Source organism: Peromyscus maniculatus, chromosome 7, assembly GCF_049852395.1.
Source record: "Peromyscus maniculatus bairdii isolate BWxNUB_F1_BW_parent chromosome 7, HU_Pman_BW_mat_3.1, whole genome shotgun sequence".
Classification (NCBI taxonomy): domain Eukaryota; kingdom Metazoa; phylum Chordata; class Mammalia; order Rodentia; family Cricetidae; genus Peromyscus; species Peromyscus maniculatus.
Genome location: NC_134858.1, coordinates 115,639,382 through 115,661,415, shown reverse-complemented (window position 1 = coordinate 115,661,415; position 22,034 = coordinate 115,639,382). Strand labels below are relative to the sequence as shown.

At 40.5% G+C, this 22,034-nt stretch overlaps 1 protein-coding gene across 2 annotated transcripts in view; it reads left to right on the top strand.

Annotated features, from left to right (window-relative positions):
- Positions 1–8,866: 8,866 nt before the first annotated feature.
- Cmc1 (C-X9-C motif containing 1) overlaps positions 8,867–22,034 on the top strand; it is an 87,802-nt gene continuing 74,634 nt past the window's right edge. For both annotated transcript variants that reach the window (XM_076577308.1, XM_042281918.2), the window contains exon 1: positions 8,867–9,115. In XM_076577308.1, the coding sequence (XP_076433423.1) occupies positions 9,097–9,115 (19 nt within the window). In that variant the 5' untranslated portion in view covers positions 8,867–9,096. The remainder of the gene's footprint in view (positions 9,116–22,034) is intronic.

The window sequence follows — 22,034 nt, the reverse complement described above, 5'->3', positions numbered from 1 at the left end:
CTGAGACTATCCAATAAGCTACCTAAGAGCACCAGTATCAAAATGAGGCTGGAAATGCAGACTTAAAACATGAGAGAAATCAGAACTCATAAAATGTAGCAGCTGTGTTCCTGAAAATGGATCTGTAAGAAAAAGAGCTTAGTGAATACCTGAATTCTCAGGTCAAGAATTTAAAACTGGGAAAGTACTAGTCAAACAGAAAACAATGAATTAATAGGAGAAATAAGTGAATATTGTTTCAGTTTAGTCCAAAGCAGAGGTGGGGTAGGGTTTAAAAAAAAAGACAGGAGAGTGAACAATAAGGTCAGGTGCTACATAAAGGTTAAAAATTTGGTGGGAAGAAAGGACCTCAGTGTGCAGATATACTCCCGGAAGTGTAAGTTTGATTTCTTTCTTGTCTGTGGTCTTGACAGTAAACATTATCTAGTGAATCTGATCCTTTTTTTCCCCAGTGGAAAATGCTTGTCTTTGGGGTTGTGAACTTTGTCAGCTCCCCTCCAAAGACTTTCTAGAGCACAGATAGTGTGTGATGGAACATTTCCCACATTTAGTGTTCTTTGAAACACTCTATGGGGAAAATTATTTCTCTGATGAAGGGTTTGTTTATGAGCATTCCTATTTCTTAAGATTCAACCCATGGAAGCCCAAGGTACTTACAGAGATTCAAAGCTCACAAGCAAGATTTACAGAATATCTAACATGTATTGACCACTCAATGCTAGCCATGTACTGATTAGGATTTCCATAATTATTTCCTGCTCTAAAATTGAGAACAAATTTAAAATAGCAAATTAGGCCTCCCCATTTAAAAAAATAGCCTCTCAAAAATGGTTTGCTGGGCCGGAGAGATGGCTCAGAGGTTGACAACATTGGCTGCTCTTCCAGAGGTCCTGAGTTCATTTCCAAGCAACTATAAGGTGGCTCACAGCCATTCTGGAATGCAGGCATACATGCAAAGAGAACACTGTATACATAATAAATAAATAAATAAATTTAAACAAACAAACCAACAAAAAGTGGTTTGGTACCCAGTGGTGGAAAGCAGGATCACTATACTTGTAACACTGAAAGATGTCTAACTTTGGAACAAAGAGATCAGAGTCAAAATTAAAAACAAAACAAAACAACAACTCTAAGGAATAATGCTCATCAGGACATGTGTCAGCTTCTGGATTGTTAGTGAATATCCAGAATGACAAGTGTGAGAAATCTGATTTAGTAGACACCACACTGAATGTCTTATGTTCATGTGAAATACTATCATTTCCAGGTGTAAGGACTTTCTCTCAAAGTCAATTTGCTTGGCCCAAGCACAATTAAAACTTTTAATTTGAAACTTGACATGCTGGCATAGCTATTATCACTTGTGTCTGTTATATCAGAACTTGACAGGTTTTTTTTTGTTGATCTAAACCTATTTAGCTTGTGTGGGCTATAGACTATCATTTATGCTTAAACCCAGCCTTCAAAGTAAAAGTAATATGCAAATCCATGGTATATTTTATCCTGAAAGTAAGCAGAGTATATAATCTTTCAGGGCTAATCATTTCTATAATTGGAATGTTTTTAGGCTAATTAAGGAAGAGTTGTTTTATTCATCCTCTCTGAAAATTCAGTTTATATTTGCCCTCTTAATGGTAAGTTGAAGAGACTGTCATTAGCAATATTTTACAGATGAGTTGTGTTTGAAATTTTATTTATATTTATTTATTTATTTATTTATTTATTTTCCACCTAGCTTTTCCCCATTTATGATTTCAGAGTGTATATTAAATATTTTAAAGCAGAAATACAAAACATGGTGCCATGCTCTTTGTCCCCTGCAAGTCAAAAGAAGAACTGAAGAATTGTGGGAGAATAAATTGAAGCCAATAGAAAAATGTTTGCTGGTGAGTCCCAAGAAAAAGAGAAATCTCTACCAGGGGCCCAGAGCACAGTTCTAACAGCTGAATAAGCCATAGTTCTATGGAGCATAGGTAATTTCAAAATTCATGAACCGGTGAGCCAAATCAGATCAGACAAAGTTCTTGTCCTGTCCTGATAGGATGTAGAAGTTAGGGAGATGAATGAACAGAAGGCCAGAGAACACAGTCTGAACCTTAACTGTAGATCAGAGAAGCCTGGAAGGGTGTCAGGCAAGAACCTGGGCAGTTGAGTTCTGTTGCTGTGATAAACACCGTGACCAAAAGCAAATGGAGGAAGAAAGGGTTTATTTGATTTTTGAGATTACAGTTCATCATGGAAGGAAGCCAATACAGGGACTAAAGACAAGCGCTTGATGCAGAAACTACGGAAGAATGCTGCCTATTGGCTTGCTCCCAAGTTCACACCACCTGTCTTATACTGCCCAGGCCTACCTGGTATTGCCCACAGTGGGCTGGGCCCTCCTACTTTAATATGAATGAAGAAAATACCACCAAGACATACCCACAGGCCAATAGATGGAGGAAATCCTTCAGTTGAAGTTCCCTCTTCCCAAAGATTAACTATCACATACAGAAAGGTGGACACGCAAGTCAGCTACACAGACTCATGACTTATATAGGCTAATGAATGAGACATTAACCAAAACTACTGTCTGCTAGGCTTTTCAGTTAGAACTTAACAAAACACAAAGAACTCTGTAAGATGTTAGTGTTGTTTGTTGTTTTTGTTCTTTTTTTTTGGGGGGGGGTTCGCCAACAAGAACCCATATAAATACATAGAGGCTTTTTCTTATGAATGTCTGGCCTTAGCTTGGCTTGTTTCTAGCCAGCTTCCCCCCGCTCCCAGCTGAGGACCAAACCCAGGGCCTTAGCGCTTGCTAGGCAAGCACTCTACCACTGAGCTAAATCTCCAACCTGCTAGCCAGCTTTTCTTAACTTAGCCCGTCTACCTTTTGCTTCTGGCCTTTTCCGGTTCTTTTACTTCTGTAAATTCTACTCTTACTCTGGGGCTTGCTCCATAGCTGGGTGGCTGGGCCCTGGAGTCCTCCTCCTCCTCTGGCTCCTAGATCTCCTCTCCTCCCAGATTTCTCCTTCTATATGTTCTTTCTGCCTGCCAGCCTCACCCATCCTTTCTCCTGCCTCGCTATTGGCCATTCAGTTCTTCAATAGCCCATCAGGTGTTTTACACAGGCACAGTAACACAGCTTCACAGAGTTAAACAAATGCAGCATAAACAAAAGTAACACACCTTAAAATTATATTCTACAACATGTTAGGGTGATTAGATATCACATCAATTTAAACCTTTTGTACAAAATTAAAATAAAGCAGCTTTAAGAATGAATTTAACAGTAGCTAACCTTGTCCACTAAGTGGACCATAAGAAACACAAGACCATAAGACTTGGCCCCTGTATGGAATATCTGTCACAGTTTTGATGAAAAGTCACAGATCAGAGATAGTCATAAGCTATTGAATTTATGAGATACATTGGTAGGATCAGTAGTTAGCCAGGTCCCCCCATTAATGAATGGGTCATGACCATCATACCACATCTACTTCATACAGTGATGTTTACAAACTAGGCATCCATCTTTTTCTTGTTCAATGCCCAATCATTTCTTAAGATCTACTTTAAATATAAATATCTTTACAAAACCTTCTAAAGTTTATTTCTTTCCTTTTTAAGCTCCCACACCATCTTCTATCATATGTTGTAACTTTTTATTTGCATTTTTGTGTCTATGAGTATTTGAGACCTTTGGATTCCCTAAGGGTAAGGGCTTTACCACCTTATTTATTATTACTTTCCCAGGATTCGGGGCAGTACTTGGCATGGGAGACGCTCTGATTTGGGAGAGAAGCAAGTGAATGAAGTCACTTGCCCTCTTTCACAGTAACAGTGACAGGATATTCAGCATGGGTCATGGACTTTATTTCCTCTAAAGCAGCAAAAGTCCCCTGAGATGTTTTTAGTACCGTTGGTCACTGAAATACGATGTCACTGCACTGCTAGTTCAGACTTAGAAGAAAATAAAATGGATTACATTCTTTGTCAAGGTTCTTAGCACCTGTCAGAATTTTTTAAAGGATCATTGCATGTGCACGAGACTGAAGAGAAGTTCAGTAAACTCATGTTACGGTATTATCCACATTATTATTATTATTATTATTTAGGTGCTGGAGATTGAACCTAGAGCCTTGTGAATACCATGCAAGCCCTCTACCATTGATCCACATCCCTAGCCCCATTATTATTACCTTTAAAGATACTTATTTTAAATTATGTGTATGTGTTTGTGGGCATATGTCCATGTTAGCAATTGGCAGGGAGGCCAGAAAAGGGCGTTGGATCCCCTGGTGCTGGAGTTACAGGTCACTGTGAGCTAACTTGGGTGTTGGGAATGAATTAGAGTCCTCTGCAAGAACAGTACATGCTCTTAGTCACTGAGCTCTATCTCCACCCATCATTATTTCTTTTGAGATAGGGTCTGACTATGTTGCCCGGGCTGAACTCACTCTGTAGACCAGGCTGGCCTGGGACTCAAGACCCGCCTGCCTCTGCCTCCTGGGTTCTGGGTTTAAAGGCGTGCTCCACCACACCAGTTGTTTCCTTTTCTTACTTCTTAAAAGTGAACTGCAATCTTTGACCTAAGAGAAAAATTGTGGTCTGTCTCAAATGAGGCCACACAGAAAACAATGCACACAACAAACAAAACACAAATCTAGCTGTCTGCAGCAGCAAGAAGAGATTTTGTCACACCTTTTTTTTTTCTCACTTGAAGTGATAGGGCACACTGCTAAATCTCCTCTGTTCAAATGTGTCACAGAATACTGAGTGAAGCAATATTAGTGCCTAGATTTTAGTCCTGATGGCAGGCTAATACTGAGTAATTAAATTTTAAAAGAGTATACACAGTATAACAGTAGCTCAGAAGAATAGTTTTCCAAATTGGAAAAAAATAGAAGACATAAAAGATAAATTTTTTAAAAGATGTATTTATTTTATGTACATGAGTGCTCTATCTGCATATACAACTTTGTGCCAGAGGAGGGCATCAAATCCCACTATAGATAGCTGTGAATCATGTGGTTGCTGGGAATAGAACTCAGAACCTCTGGAAGGGCAGCCAGTGCTCTTAACCTCTAAACCACCTCTCCAACTCATAAAAGATAAATTTCACAGTAACAACTGCTCTAAATTATGAATGGGATAATGAGTCCCAGGTGCCACTGTCAGGATTTCTAATGGGTCATCTCTCAGGCTCAGATGATTCATGCAGGCATGTATTTACAGATGAGAAAACTGAGGACAAGTTATTCACCTAATGCCACATTGGAAGTTAGATAAATCTCACAGCTATGAAGTTGGGCAAAAGAAGCCAATCCCAAAGGCTATCTTGTATGATTAAGTTGGGATAAGATTCAGAATTGGCAAATATAATCAATTATCACAGAAGTTAGTAACATAGGCACTTCTGGGGCCTGGAATTTTACTAGGAAGTTAAATCATGGAATCTTCTAGACCATTAATACACAATGACACCTCCACACATAGCAACTCATTCACCTGTACAAATATTTGGGTTTTATTATATATAATATATGTGTATATATGTCAGCAATAGTAAATTTGCTGCCTTAATTTTAAATGCCCTTTTTTTCCTGTCCCAGTTCAGAGGATGCTGGGGATCATTTCCCCTGTGGTTTTTCCTATTTGGAAAGCAGTGTCCGGCTTGCCTCTGGATACAGAGTAGCCATTCCTTGACTCCTGCTGTTGGAGGGGTATATAAGCCCATGCTGGTACGAATAAAGAGAGCTGCTTCCCTGACGAACTGAAACTGGGTGTCTAGAGTGCTGTTTAACCTCAGTGTCCCTCACCAGATTTCATGCTCCAGCTATGCAGGCCACAGTATATATATCTATATATATCTATATATGAATGATACAAAAAAATTACTGAGGAAGAATGAGTTGAGCTCTGTTCAGGTAGCCCTGTGTAGTTCCACGATCTCTCTTACTGGCTATATCTGTTAAGTTGTACATTTTTAGGTTAAACAGAGACCCTTACCCATTTTACCAGGAGAATGAACAGACAAATTACTACATGTAAGTTAAGGGGGCAGAAATTGTCGACTCATGTGGAAACCTATTTTATAAGTTTCTAATGTGTATTTCAAAATAGTTTAATTGGAATTATTCTATACAGGATGCTATGGCTTCTCACAGATACCACAGTCAAACAAAAGCCCACTCCCAGTTATTAATAGTCTCTCTTCTCAGATATCTCTAGGTGTAGCACGAATATTGGTTTTATAATAAAAACCCAGAGCCAGATATCTGGATAAATGCTAAAAGATCAGAGGAAACAAGCCAGAGCCACTTCTCACATTGCCAACTCCTCAGCCTTCAGTATCCTCTGCCCAATATTCCTTTTTCTGCCCAGCCATATCACTTCCTGTCTCAACCTTCCTAGTGCTGGAATTAAAGGCATGTGACTACCAAATACTGAGATTAAAGGTGTGTGCCATCACTGCCTAGCTCTGTTTCTCTTTTAGATTGGATTAATCTTGTGTAGCCCAGGGTGGACTTGAACTCACAGAGATCTGTCTGCCTCTGCCTTCCGAGTGCTAGGATTAAAGGTGTGTGCCACCACTACCTGGCCATTATGGTTAACTAGTGGTTGCCTCTGTCCTCTGGTCTTCAGACCAGTTTTATTGGTTAGAACATCCACCAAACATCACCACACTAGGTATGTGTCAAGTTGACAATATCCTACAGCACAGCCATCGACCTCTTCCGTGTCCTACATGTCCTTCAAGAATTGCTCGAATCTCTGATGCTTTTGCTTCAGCTTTTGTACAAGGATGACTCGCCTCCTTTGTTACCTGGGCCACTACCTTTTAAACCAAACATAATTTTAACTGCCCTTTCATGGCTTTCTCAAATACCATGGTACTCCAGCCCTTCTGAGAGGCTACTGTGGAACTATTAGGTGCCAGACATTGTTTCAGCCTTAGAGATCGTAGTTGTATAAGATGCAGTTTCAAATGTCCAGGATGATGTTTACTCTTTGTACTCTTATTGTACTGTCCAAAAAATCATCTATCATCATGTGTTAACTTAGAACCTTTCTTCTGTTTTGAATTACCAACTCATTTCCTAGGACTTAACTCTTAAGAGTGATTTGTATGGTAAAGACTGTTTTCCCCCAAAGCATTCCATTTACTATAAGAATGGGAAGGCATTTACGTGTCAGCCATTTGAGGTGTATTGCTATGATTTTCGTGGTATGAAATGTTTAGTAGTCAAGTTTAGGGAACACAGAAAAATCAAGATTTTCCAAAATATTATTGGAATATTTAGCCTAGGATAAGGCTAAAGCAAACAGCAATTGTTTAGATGTTCTGAGAGGTGAATTAAGTAGAAAACAATAATAACTTTTCAAGCCATAGTCATGGCAAAAACTATACAAGTGGTCCCTCAAAGTCTCTCAGATTCGTTCTATTTTGTGTATTCCTAAAAATGACCTTGAGCCGGCGGTGGTGGAGCATGCCTTTAATCCCAGCACTCACGAGGCACAGCCAGATCTCTGTGAGTTCAAGGCCAGCATGGTCTACAGAGTGAGATCCAGGACAGGCACCAAAGCCACACAGAGAAACCCTTTCTCGAAAAACCTAAAGAAAAAAAAAAAAAAAAAAAAAGACCTTGAAAATGAAAATGAAGTCCCGAAAATCATTGGAACTTATTTTCAAGTCACAAAGTCAATAGGTGTGGCTCCAGGATTTTCAAGTGAAGGTACATAGAATTCTGCCTGACTGAATCGGACCAAACCTACCCCCTTTATAGCAATGTCTTTGCATACTGGGTTTGATTACTTGACTGTGGGTGCCCGAGTTGTGTTTTTATAATCTGCTCTGTCCTCTCTAAAAGATTCAGGCCCTCTGCTACGCATCCAGCGTGGTCAGCTTGGACCACATGAGGGACGGTCTCAACCAACAACAGTGGCCACAACATAACCTTGTTTCAGTCTTTCTAAATCCTGCACTCCCAGAAAAATAAAAGGAGGACCCGTAGCGGATTTCATGTGTATTTCTAAGCACATTCATAAACCACACAAGCAAAGGAACTGATTTCCTGCCTGGCTGAGTGAAGGTTTAATTCTCCACCTTGGCACCGCAGCCTACAGCTGTAATGAGGCCCGTTATGCCCAAACAGGCCCTTAAACGGAAGCCCTGCTGAGCAGAGACCCACTTTCCTAGGCCTGTTCGACTGTGGCATCTTCTCTGCCAACTGACCAGGCGGATGCAGCAGCAGGGAGGGAGGGACTGCAGGTAGGTGGGGAGGGGATCATTTTGAAAGCCCCAAATCCCTCTCAGGGAAGAGGCAGCTGCTCCGTGCTTTTCCAAACATCTGTCCCTGGCCTTCCTCAGCCTTCGGAGGCTTGAGCGGGCTCATTAAGTGGAGATCCGATGAAGAGTCAGCACTGAAGGTCGGCCAGTGAGCGGAAACAGGCCTAAGTGACTTCTGTTGAGGAGGCCTTGGGGGAACTGTTCCTTTCCCTTACGACAGCAACAAATGACAGCTTTTCAGGAGAGTCAAGATCCATACCACCACTCACACTGGACTCTACCCGATGGGAGTGTTCACAGAGTTCTTCTGAGCAGAACTCAGGCAGGGACTTTTCTCCCAGTAACAGCGGGTGGAGATTTTTATGACTTTTCCTCTAACACTCAAGACTGAGGCTGCAACCTGACATGGACAGAGGGACTTACGACTCAATGACCGGGGCCATTAAGAACATTGGAGGTAAGAGGCCCAAGTCCAAATCCCATCTATTACTTGGAAAAGTCAAGCGGTGCACCACCAAGGCCGCCCCTTGGAGGGGGAGCATGCGTAGCCACGCCCCTCCCGGGGCCCTTCCCTGGGAAACCCGCCCACTCTAGAGCAGGAGTCCCTGAGACGGCAGTCAGGCGCAGGCGCAAAGCTCAACGGAAGTGGGGCCGGGCAAAGGGGGCGTGGCCTGGTCTCACCGCAGGGGTCGCGCTCGGGCCGGCCTCCTGCGGGAAGCGGCGGCCGGGCGGGCGGCTGCGCGCGCAGCCTGGCTCAGGCTCCTCCCCCTCTCGGCTCCCGAGCCCGCGAGTGGCCGGCTTCTTCTCCGCCCTCCGCGATGGCGCTGGACCCCGCAGGTACTGGGGGCGGCGTGGTTGTCAGGGCCTGGGCGCGGGGCTCGGCCCGGCGGCGCCTGGGGCCGGGTGCTCTGCGGATGCACCTCGCTCAGCCCGGCTGCTGGGTGTCCTCCCCCGGTGACAGGCCACCCTTCTGCAGCTCGCTGGGGCTCTGGTTGCCCAGTGAGGGGCGTTGGGTTCGTTGCGTCAACTTCCATTATCTCCACACCGTCTTTTTTTTTGGTCCTCCGTTGGGGCATAGATTCCTTTTAAACAGTATGGGGTGCAGACACTGTTGCCCCAGAAAAATGTCAAGTTTCATGCTGGTGCAGTTTGGTATTTTGTTTCCGGTAATTTTATGCCTCCTCTTCCCAAGTTCAGCCTTGTAGCCCAGTGTCAGAAAGGTTCCACGGCCGACTGGCCGGAGTCATTTCCTTGGAGAGGCTCTGCAAACATCTTCCATGCCATTTTAACTTGCATGGTTCCACTTGGGTCTGCAGTAGAGTTCAGGTGCTCAGGAAGTCTCACAGAAGCGCACTCACTGCACTTTAGGTCATTTATGGAATGGGGAAGGAGTAGAGAGAGGACAGTAATGGGTTAGTCTGTTTATTTTGTGGATAGAAAACCTCGAGGCATTGGTAAGTTAGAGACTTTCAAACCTTTGGAGGTCCAGTAAATGAAAGGTCACGTGTGACCCTCAGATAGGCTGAAAACTAGGTGTAGCACACAGATAACTTGACACTTTATTATCAAGGTAGCTGTATTCAGTTGTCCCAATAGTATTTGCATGGTTGGTTCTTTTGCCTCTATTTTCGCAGAGTAGGAAACAGGCTCAGCGAGGTTAAGTTTCTGTTACACACTCCCCTTAGCTAAGTATTAGTTAAGTATTGGCTTCTTCATGTCCATCAGAGTTGAATTCAAATGGCAGTTTCTCATAGAACTCATCGCTGTCTAAAGCAAACCTGTTAATCTACCACATCACCCTGCTTATTTTCCATGTAATAGACCACAGTCTATACGTGTATCACAAGTCTGCAGATCGTGGTAAAATCAAGGAGCTCTATAATTTGAAGCATAAAGCAATTGTGGAATACCACGTGATCATATCAGTTTGAGGCTAAGTAATTGGACTGAACTCTGAAGCAGTTAGCAGTAGACACAACATGAGCGGTGATTTATGTGGTAAAACACAGTGTGTCATATTTAGTTTTAGAGTGACTACCTTGATTTGAGGGATGGGTGAGGAACGTTTAGGTCAAGTCCATATAATTCTGGTATTTCATGACCTTGGAAATAATCTAATGCAGATGAGAACAGGAGACTCAGGTTAACGTAGGGTTCCCAACCTTCTTAATGCTGCGACCCTGTAGTACAGTTCTTCATGTTGTGGTGACCCTCAACCTTAAAATTATTTTCATTGCTACTTCATAACTGATTTTGCTACTGTTACGAATCATAATGTAAATATTTTTTTGAGATAGAGGTTTGTAGCACTTGGGAGGCAGAGGTAGGTGGACTCTTGAGTTCAAGGCCAGCTGGTTTACAAAGTAAATTCCAGGATGGCCAGGGCTATACACAGAAAAAGCCTGTCTCAAAAAACCAAACAACAACAAAAAAGAAACAAATTGAAAAAAAATTTCCTACTTGTTGTCACCAATTTCTTCCAGATACTCTTAACCAATTCAGAACTCGTCATGTGCTCAAGGCTATATAGCTATTGCCTGGTAGAGCCAAGTTTTGCTAGAAACGAAGTGAATTTTGCAGTTTTGCCTTTCCCCAAAATGTCAGACTTCCTTAAGTAGGCACCCGCTCCATGTGTGTGATGGTGTCATGGAAGACTGGGTACTGGCTCACATGATCTTGATACTGCCACTTCATGGGTTTCACCCACGTGAGCCTCCACTTTATCATCTGCAAAGTGTGATGAATACTAAGGGCTGTCTCAAGGCAGACCAAGTGTGGCTTGAAAGGAAGATGGCGTAAGGACCACTGGTGTGTAACTGTCTTGATTCTCCCAGTTTGTTTTTTCCCAAAGTATTTCCTCACTTTGCACTTTTTTTCCCCCCAAGAATTTGAGCAGTCTGGAAAGATCTCAAACATCTGTGTTTTTATGGATGTAGGGAACTGGTCTGCACTTGGTGAGGAGGTACTAATTGAGAGCTGTGCTCTTACTATGAGATACTGAGCTCACCTGCTGGGGCTCTTGTCTTAGTTTCTTAGAAGCTAGTATAGGAGGGACCCAAAGATAGAAAGTGTTGTCTCAGCCGGGCGGTGGTAGCACACACCTTTAATCCTAGCACTCGGGAGGCAGAGCCAGGCAGATCTCTATGAGTTTGAGGCCATCCTGGTCTACAGAGCAAGATCCAGGAAAGGCACCAAAACTACACAGAGAAACCCTGTCTTGAAAAACCAAAAACAATAAAAATAAAAATAAAAAAGTGTTGTCTCATTAAACACATATAGGCATTTTGCTGGCTTTCCTCTAGATTAAACAGTGGCATGGAAATGTCTCCAGGTGCAAATAAGAGTAACTTGAAAGGTTAATTAATTAATATTATTTTTAAAGGCAGCATTACTCTAAATACTAAGTTAGGGGCTGGAGAGATGGCTCTGCAGTTAAGAGTACTTGCAGCTATTGCAGAGGACCCGAGTTCAATTTCTTCTAAAAAACTAAGTTAAATCAGAATATTTTCATCACTGAAAAGACAGACGTGGCCCATTCTGGGCCACATTCTTTCCTAGAAAGATTCTGCAGTATTTTGATTTACTTCATTGATTTGTGGGTTCATAGCAAGTGCTGTTGTCAGTAGCCTTATAATCTAGCACTGCCATATTGCAGGAACACATGCGCCTCCCAACAAAACCCGAGCTAACAACTGCAGCTGGTGGAAAAGGTGAAAACTGACTTCCAGGAGATGATAGAATGCTCAGGAGTTAGGGCTTTGGAAGTTGTTATCCCAGTGCTGTTATCCTGGTTCTTGTCTTAGTATACATTTATGTGACTGTATTGTAGCAAACTATAAATTTGATAGTTTTTGTAGGCTTTTATACACGATTGGCACACAATATTTACATCAGGAGATAAATTTCTAATTTTTGTATTTGTAGTATTGATGATAGTTTGTACAACATACAAAATGATAATTACTAATTCATATGATGGTTTGTAAACTATCAAGTGAAAAAATCTTCAGCAGAATATTCATTTAAAACTGTTTTAAATTTTTTAACTTAAAATTAATTTTTTAGAATTTCATTCATGAGTAGACAGTATTTACATCATTGCTACCCCTTCATCTCCTTTCTAGAGTCCCCCACATCACTCTAGAATTTACAACTCCTTCTTTTATGATTATTATTGTTACACATACACACCCAAACACTCCACGACCCATAAAACCCTACTGAGTCCAGGAGTGCTGCCTAGTAAGTACATGTGTTTAGGGTTCACCACTGACAGCTGTGTAACCAATCGGGGACTCATCCTTGGCAAAATGGATTCTCCTTTTGGCAGCCATCGACTTGCCTGTAGCTCTTATCTAGGAGTATAGCTTCATGAAATTTCCCTTCATGTTTGCATGTCTTGTGCAGTCAGTCATATTGTTGAGAGTTCATGGGAGCAACATTTCTGTCCTGTCCAGAAGAAACTGTCTTGTAGCAGGTGTCCTGGCCAGAGGACAGGCTCTTACAGAGGCTTTTACAATCCTTCTAGCCCCTCTTCCTTCATGCTCCCTGGACTTCTGTGTAGGGGTTTTGTTTAGATGTATCAGGTGGGGTTGGACAGCCCATGGTCGTGTATCCTCTGCATCTTGCCCTGTTGCAGTTCTCTGTAGTGGTCTCCATCTGCTGCAAGAAGAAGCTGCTTTGATGAGGATGAGAGCTGTACTTGTGGAGAGAGCAAGTGTGGCTCACTACCGTTTTCTGATTTAACAGAGTTTGGAAACTTGAAATGATATTCATGCAACTCTAGACTAATTCTTTACCCTGGGAATTTTTAGAAGAACGATGAGAAAGAATTTTTGCAAGCCAGAATTCATAACAAAGATGGATTTCTGCTACAGCTTATTCATGAGAAAATGGTTCAGTATATACAGTTATGTCTGTTGTCAAGAAATTGATCCAGAAAAATAGTTCCTTAGTTGCCTAAAACCATTGCAGGATTTAGAGAGAAAAGAATGGATTCACCAGGGTACATACTAAATCAGTTATTCAGTAAGACTATGTAGGAAGAGGTGAAACTTTAAAATTGATTTTATAAAGTAGATCATCACTCCATAATCATTGACACTGTTCAACAGTTACAGTGTTAATTATTGATGCCTAGTTATGACTTTCACTGTATATATGGAGACAAGGGTGTGTAGAGATAGCCCTAGTTTCATGTGTCCACGGCACTGGCTTTCCACCCCACAAGTTATTTTACAAGCACTTTAAATTCAGTATGTCCAAAACAGCATTATTCTCCTTCCTGTTTTTTATTCCGTCTCTGTGTGTGGTCACATCATTTCACCTGGAGTTAGAGAACAAGGATCTTTCCTTGAATCTTCATTTTTCTTTAGTTCCTTCAGGCTTCACTGCTCTGATAGGGTCCTTTGAATCTGTCCTTTAATGTCCATCTGTATTTCTAGATTTCTTCTCAAAGATCACTGTTTGCTTTTACCCTAATCTTATGACAGTTTCTAGGAAAACGGGGGAAAAGATCACATAAATAAATAAATAGTATAGTATAGAGTTTAAGAATCTGGCTCATGAGCCGTATCTGGGAAGTGCTGCAAGGTAGGAATGGTTAGTGACATTTTTCACATCGTTAGAAAATACAACCACACAAACAGAACAGAGATAGTAGGTAGTCTACAAAGCTAAAAAATATTTATACTCTGCTACTTAAAAAAATTACTTGTCTTCATTGACATAGGTAGTGGAAATTTGGGTATAGTTGTAGGTGTGGTTAAGAGAAAAGGGAGGTGGGCTTTGCATATTTATCAGGAAATTTTGGATGAGATTGATGGTGTCCTTGAGAATTAAAACTTAAGCTTCAGCTGACACAATGATTAAGAAGACCTTAGAAAATTGAATCCGTACTTAAAATTTTTTGCGTCTGTGTAACAGACACACAGACATGGACATGAAACTTTGCTTAATTGTCTGACTTCCAATAGTTAGATGTTAAAATCTACACTGAGTACAAATTTTGTTTTTTTAAACTGTTATTGTATTTGCTAATGAAATGTAAAAGTCTTGTATTTTAAAAATATATCCCAGACTATCTACCAGAAATGACCCTCTCAATCCCAGTAGACAGGCATGGTTCTAATTTTTACTAATGTGAGTTAATAAATTGTGCCTGTCTTTTGTTTGGCTCAGGTTTTTTGAGATTTATCTCTGGTGAGTGTTGACAGCATTATCCGTGGTAATGTTAGTGATAGAAGATAGGTTTTTATTGCCAAGTCAGTGACTAATGTGATGATGTACACATTGTTTTTCGACATGTTGCTTCATTTCTGTACCAAATGAATTCGTAGAAATGGAACACAGGCTGGATAGAGGTGGCACACACCTTTAATTCCAGAACTCAAGAGCCAAAAGAAGGCGGATCTCTCTGAGTTTGAAGCCAGCCTGGTCTATAGAGTGAGTGCCAGGACAGCCAGGGCTACACATAGAAGCACTGTCTTAAAAAAACAAAAAACAAAAACAACAACAAGAAAAAAAAGAAAAAAAAATTGGAACATAGGTTGAGTGTATGGTTTCACACTCTCACCAGCAACAGATGAAAGTTCTTCCATTCTCTGCATCATTTAGTGTTGTCAGTGTTTTAAATTTAGCCATTCTGGTAGTTATGAATTACCATAGGTTGCATTTGGCTTTCTTTTTTTTTTTTTAATGTTTTTGTTAGCATATATTAGTTGTGCTTAATACTGTTTCATTATGACATCTTTACACGTATATATAAACATATTTTGATTGTATCACATTCACATCCCTCATACTTTTTGTCCCCTTCCTACTCCTCTGGCTGACCCTGTTCCTCTTCCTGATCAGGTCCTCTACTGTATTGTTTTTGTTACTGTTGTTTATTTTTGTTTTGACCCAATGAGTTTTGAGAAGATGCTGAAAGGAGCATGGGTAAAGGGTAGTTTGTAGGGTCACTTGTGTTTCCTTGGTTGTACTAGTCTCTCTGATCTCAAAAATTGCTTAACATTTTAAATCATAACTTTACTTTGTAGTAATTTAATAATATTCATATGAAACCATAAGTTGGTACAGTTTCCACATACCTTTCCCTCGGTTTTCCTTAATGATAGCTATGTAACCACAGTCCATGCCATATCAGCAGGTGACATTGCCATGAAAAGACCAAGCTTGGTACTGGAGGGGAGACCAAAATCTCACTTTCTACTATATAAAACCTTGTCATACATGACACAAAAATATACATTGTCTCTGTGGTATCAGTATCTCATAGGGCACAGTAAGAAAGAAAGCTCCCCTCAGGGAAGAAATAATAAAAAAGGCTGGAATGTGATAATGTGGTTCATTGTGGAAAAGCCAGTGATTGACATGTCACCATGCTATTGATTCTTAGTCAAGCTACCTGTTTTGACTTCTTTTTCTCTCTATAGTTGTATGGCATTTTTCAATGTGTAAAGTTAAAGTAAGCATGACCACAGTCAACAACAGAGTGAAGCATTTATCTAAATATTCTTTATCAATAAAAACTCAGGAGTCAGATATCAGGGTAAGAACATGAATGATCAGAGAAGCTGTGAGAAGCAACCAGTGACCTCTCTCTCATTCCTCAATCCAAAAAGGCCTAGACCCTCTCTAAGTCCTGCCCTACTACTTCCTGTCTCTTTATCTGTCCTCAGTCCTCCAAGACCTCTGGTTAATTTTGGTCAGCTAGTAGCTAACTCTATCCTCTGATTCAAAGCAAATTTTATTGGCATTCTTGGGAGTGTCAGAACGTGATCAGAATATCACAATTTCCCTCTTTTTCTCTAAATAAAAAGGGAAAGTTTTAACTCTGACACAGAAAAACTATGTACAATATGAAAAATTATCAGGTAAGAATTATGTTCACAATGTCCAGTCCATTTGCATTTGGCAAATTGAGAAAAAAATATGCCATTATCTATCCTATCTTGGTAAGTCTAAAGTTTTATACCTAATTCACTTTCTATACTAGTTTGTATTACCAACTCAAAGCTATATATTTATTTATTTTAGACCTCAAAACATTTTTTCAGATAAACAAGCTTTTATGTCTCAATCTTATATATTTTACACCTCTTTTTTGAATTTCTTTTCTAAATTTGTTAACAAGGAAAATTGTAAAACTATAACTGTCTAGACTTAAATCTACATCAGAGACCCAAGAAGAATAAAATATGATTTGAGTAAACAGGAAGTGCAGAGCAAATGGCTTCCAAAACTATAGAAATGACAGAAATAGCTGGCTGCCTGAACAGTCACCCAAGGTTCTTCTGTAACATTGGGCCATCCATCTTTGGCCTACAGGCCTAGAGTATTTGACAGACTTTTCTGTGAAGCAGGGATTTTGAAGGACTGTCCTACCTTGTCTTGGCAAAGTTCAGTAGTCGCTTTCTATTTTTGCTTCTTTTTTTTAAATTTTATTTATTTTATTTTACAATACCATTCAGTTCTACATAACAGCCACGGGTTCCCCTATTCTCCCCCCTCCCACCCCCTCCCCTTACCCCCAGCCCATGCCCCATTCCCACCTCCTCCAGGGCAAATCCTCCCCCAAGGACTGTGATCAACCTGGTAGACTCAGTCCAGGCAGGTCCATTCCCTTCCTCCCAGCCTGAGCCAAGTGTCCCTGCATAAGCTCCAGGTTTCAAACAGCCAACTCATGCAATGAGCACAGGACTTGGTCACACTGCCTAGTTGCCTCCCAAACTGATCAAGCCAATCAACTGTCTCACCTATTCAGAGGGCCTGATCCAGCTGGGGGCCCCTCAGCCTTTGGTTCATAGTTCATGTGTTTCCATTCATTTGGCTATTTTCTTTTTCAATAATTGAGTAAAACCGAAATTTATTATAAGCCACAGTCATCCTAGGGACCTCCATGCTATATATATAGCCTTCATGGTTCTATGGGTCGTGGTCTGATTGTTCTTTATTTTATATCTAGAATCTACTTATGAGTGAGTACATACCATGACTGTCTTTCTGGGTTTGGGTTACCTCACTCAGGATGATTTTTTTCTAGTTCCATCCATTTGCCTGCAAATTTCATGCTTTCATTGTTTTTCTCTGCTGAGTAGTACTCCATTGTGTATATGTACCACTTTTTTTTTTTTTTTTTTTTTTTTTTTTTTTTTTTTTTTGGTTTTTTGAGACAGGGTTTCTCTGTGTAGCTTTGCGCCTTTCCTGGGACTCACTTGGTAGCCCAGGCTGGCCTCGAACTCACAGAGATCCGCCTGGCTCTGCCTCCTGAGTGCTGGGATTAAAGGCATGCGCCACCACTGCCCAGCTTATGTACCACACTTTTTTCATTCATTCTTCCGTTGACGGGCATCTAGGTTGTTTCCAGGTTCTGGCTATTACAAATAGTGCTGCTATGAACATAGTTGAGCATGTATCTTCGTGGTATGAATCAGCATTCCTTGGGTATATGCCCGAGTGGGATGGCTGGGTCTTGAGGTAGTTCGATTCCTAATTTTCTGAGAAACTGCCATACTGATTTCCACAGTGGTTGTACAAGTTTACATTCCCACCAACAGTGGAGGAGTGTTCCCTTTGCTCCACATCCTCTCCAACATTGACTGTCATTGGTGTTTTTGATCGTAGCCATTCTGACAGGTGTAAGGTGGTATCTCAGAGTCGTTTTGATTTGCATTTCTCTGATGATTAAGGATGTTGAGCATTTCTTTAAATGTCTTTCAGCCATTTGTATTTCTTGTTTTGTGAATTCTCTGTTTAGCTCTTTAGCCCATTTTTTTAATTGGACTGTTCAGTATTTTAATGTCTAGTTTCTTGAGTTCTTTCTATACTGTGGAGATCAATCCTCTGTCAGATGTGGAGTTGGTGAAGATCTTTTCCCATTCTGTTGGCTGTCTTTTTGTCTTATTGACTGTGTCTTTTGCCCTGCCAAAACTTCTCAGTTTCGAGAGGTCCCATTTATTAATTGTTGTGCTCAGGGTCTGTGCTGTTGGTGTCTTATTTAGGAAATGGTCTCCGGTGCCAATGCGTTCAAGAGTGCTTCCAGTAGTCGCTTTCTTTTGTGTCCTGCTTGCACAATTTGGACAGCATACTGTCAGCAGTCGAGGCAAGGGCAGTTTTTTGTCCAGTGGCTGACTTTTGCCACAAAGAAAGCAAACTCCATATGAAGGAGTTTGCTCATCATCTTTTCTGAAGTAGATTGTTGCTGCCAGGAGCAGACATATATCATTGTCATGAAAAGCTTTATGTTATTAAAACATCTTAAATGCCTTATTCTGTAGATTTCTGAAGTGTTTGAAGACTACCTGTCTATCTAAAATGTATCTGTTTGACCTTGAAAACATACCTAACATGACTACAAGTTTCATTGTTATAGGTGACTATTAACCTGCATTTCTTTATTATCCTAAATTGTTTGTAATAATAACTTTCAAGGACTTGAAATTTACATTGCATTGTTTAATGAACTGCATAGGTACAATACCTTAAACAAGAGTAGAAACATGTACAGTATGCTCTAACAAAAATGACCTTAAATTTGTATCAGTATTCAAAAATACCTTAAATAAGAGTAGAACTATATATACAGTGTAGGTGGAAGTTTCTGTCACACCTGCCAGTTCCCAAATAGACACACTGAGGCTTATATTAATTACATGCTCGGCCGATAGCTCAGGCTTATTACTAACTAGCTCTTACATTTTAAATTTACCCATATTCCTTATTTATGATCTGCCACATGGCAGTCCCTTTATTAGCATGGCACATTCACCTCCTGCTCCCTTTGATCTGGCTGGCAATTCCAGACTCTGCCCTTCTTCATCCCAGCATTCTCTTAGTCTGGCTCTCCTGCCTAACTTTATCTTATTCAACTGTTGGCTATTCAGCTTCTTTATTAAACCAATCACAGCAAAATATACTCATACAGTGTAAAGGAATATTCCACAGCTATACAGTATAACAAAATAACCTTAAATTTGTTATCAGTATACAAAAATCCATACCAGTGTACTAGTTGCTTTTTAGCTTAAAAGTCAATTCAGTAATCTACCCATTTATTCTGTTATTTCTGTATTCCTCCTTTTTCTTTGCAGAACGAGATCCCCGAATCTAATCTCCTTTGTTCAGCTTTTTTCCTGACCGTTATCAATAATAGCTTGTAACCAACCCTCCTAAATGATGACAAATATCCATAACCCATTGAATGACTAAAACCTACCCACCAACCTGCCTCTTGAAAATGTGGGCATCATGTTCTTTAGATTACTTCCTGTTGTCTGGGTGTTGACAGCATCTCTAAGGCACCCTGAGAGAATTGAGATAATGGTCAAGTCCAGGGAGAGTTAGCTGTATCATTTAGTTTGTTGCCAGTCTCTGTGTAATGGGAAAGTGTAGGCTTTATCTGAAATCCTGGCTCAAGTAGGTCATGAAGCTGGACCATCTCAGCTAGGTGCCTTGAAATTGTTCTGAGCAGTTTGTAGTCCAAAGCTGATCTTTGGGTGGTATTTGTCAGCTTAGTAGTATTACCACAATCCAGATGGAGTCATGAGGCCCCATCATCCCTTTGGAGACTTCAGCGCTCACTGTTAGGAATGGTCATGCATGGGTCACTGCAAAAACTTAAATATTTTAAATGACATATGCAACAGATTTTAGGTTAAAGGACCATAATTTCTTAAGTATACCTGGAGTACACAAACTTAATTCCTAGTATTTGATAAGAGACTCGAGCCCGAAATTATGTACGGGAGGCTAGACGAAGTCTTTTTCTAGAATTAGTCTTATTCTATATGATCATTAATATCATAACAGAAAGTATATATATATATATATATATATAATCTTATATTTTGAGATAATATTTATACCTTAAGAAAAGCTTTGCCGGGCGGTGGTGGCGCATGCCTTTAATCCCAGCACTTGGGAGGCAGAGGCAGGTGGATGTTTGTGAGTTCGAGGCCAGCCTGGTCTACAGAGTGAGATCCAAGAAAGGCACAAAGCTACACAGAGAAATCCTGTCTTGAAAAATGAAAAAAAAATACTATAAAAAAAGAAAAGCTTTAATGAGTCATAATAAATCCAAAGGATTATGAGATTAGCAGCAATAGAATAAATAGTCCCTTAATTTTAGTTTTTCTTCTGTCTCATATCAGGTGGCTCTTTTGACATGAGACAGAGATTTTGGATTTTCCCTTAACAAATATGCTTGGGTTTAGAGAAGAGAGAGGCATGCTCCAACTTCAAAATCAGCTTTAATTTTTTAAAATTTTTACTTTATAATTTAATTTTACATATCAGCCACAGATTCCCTTGTCCCATCCCCCCCCCCCCCATTCCCCCAGTCAACCCCCCATTCCCATCTCCTCCATGGCAAAGACTCCCCTGAGGATTGAGTTCAACTTGGTAGATTCAGTCCAGGAAGGTCCAGTCCCCTCCTCCCAGGCTGAGCCAAGTGTCCCTGTATAAGCCCCAGGTTCCAAACAGCCAGCACATTCACTGAGGACAGGGCCCAGTCCCACTGCCTGGATGCCTCCCAAACAGATCAAGCTAATCAACTGTCTCACTTATCCAGAGGGCCTGATCCAGTTGGGGGCTCCTCAGCTATTGGTTCATAGTTCATGTGTTTCCATTCGTTTGGTTATTTATCCCTGTGCTTTTTCCAACCTTGGTCTCAACAATTCTTGCTCATACAAACCCTCCTCTTTCTCGCCAATTGGACTCCTGGAGCTCCACCTGGGGCCTGGCCATGGATCTCTGCAACCGGTTCCCTCAGTCATTGGATGAGGTTTCTAGCACGACAATTAGGGTGTTTGGCCATCCTATCACCAGAGTAGGTCAGTTCAGGCTTTCTCTTGACCATTGCCAGTAGTCTGTTGTGGAGGTATCTTTGTGGATTTCTGTGGACCTCTCTAGCACTTTGCTTCTTCCTGGACAAATGAGACATCTAAAGAAAAAGGATGAATCATCCAGAGAAAATGTCCCAAGAAAAAGAGTAAATTGGCCTATTTTTATATCACATCTCCAACAAGATAAAATTGCATAAATTTTCTCAAATGTTTGTTTCTGTTGTTCTCTATAGACATATAAGTCAAATAGTCTTTTTGTAGTCCCTGTTCAACTAAAAATTAAAGCTGGACTCTAGAATAGCATATAATTCTGACTTTTGAAAATAAGCATAAGGGCTTTGAGCCACTTTACTTAAATTTCCTGACTTATAACCTGCCGTTCCTAATTTGTTTGCATCAGTATAGAATATAGGGGCTCCAGAAATTGTTCCCTGTACAATGTGAGGAAGAGTCCAGTTAGTTTTCTTTATAAACGGAAGTATCTTGCTTTGAGGATGTTTGTTGCTAATATCTCCCAAAAAATTATTGCAAGCTCTTTGCCAATGTTCATTTTATGTCCATAATGAGGAAATAGTAAAAGGTACCACAATTTCTATTGGGTCTATTCCTGTTAATTGACAAAATCTTAATTTTTCATTCAGAATCAATTCAGAAGCCTTTTCTACAGAGATCTTTAATTTTTTTTACCCCGTTTGTGTGGTAAAAATATCCATTCTAAGATATTATCTTCTTTCTGCATAAGAATTCCTGTAGGAGCATGTGCAGAAGGTAAAATAACCAGAATACAATCAAGCTCTGACTCCAAATGATCCATAATGTGCATCCTGTAATTCCTTTTCTACCTAAGTTAATTTTCTCTCAGCCTCAGTTGATAATTTTCTTGGACTATTTAAGTCCTTATCACCTTGTAA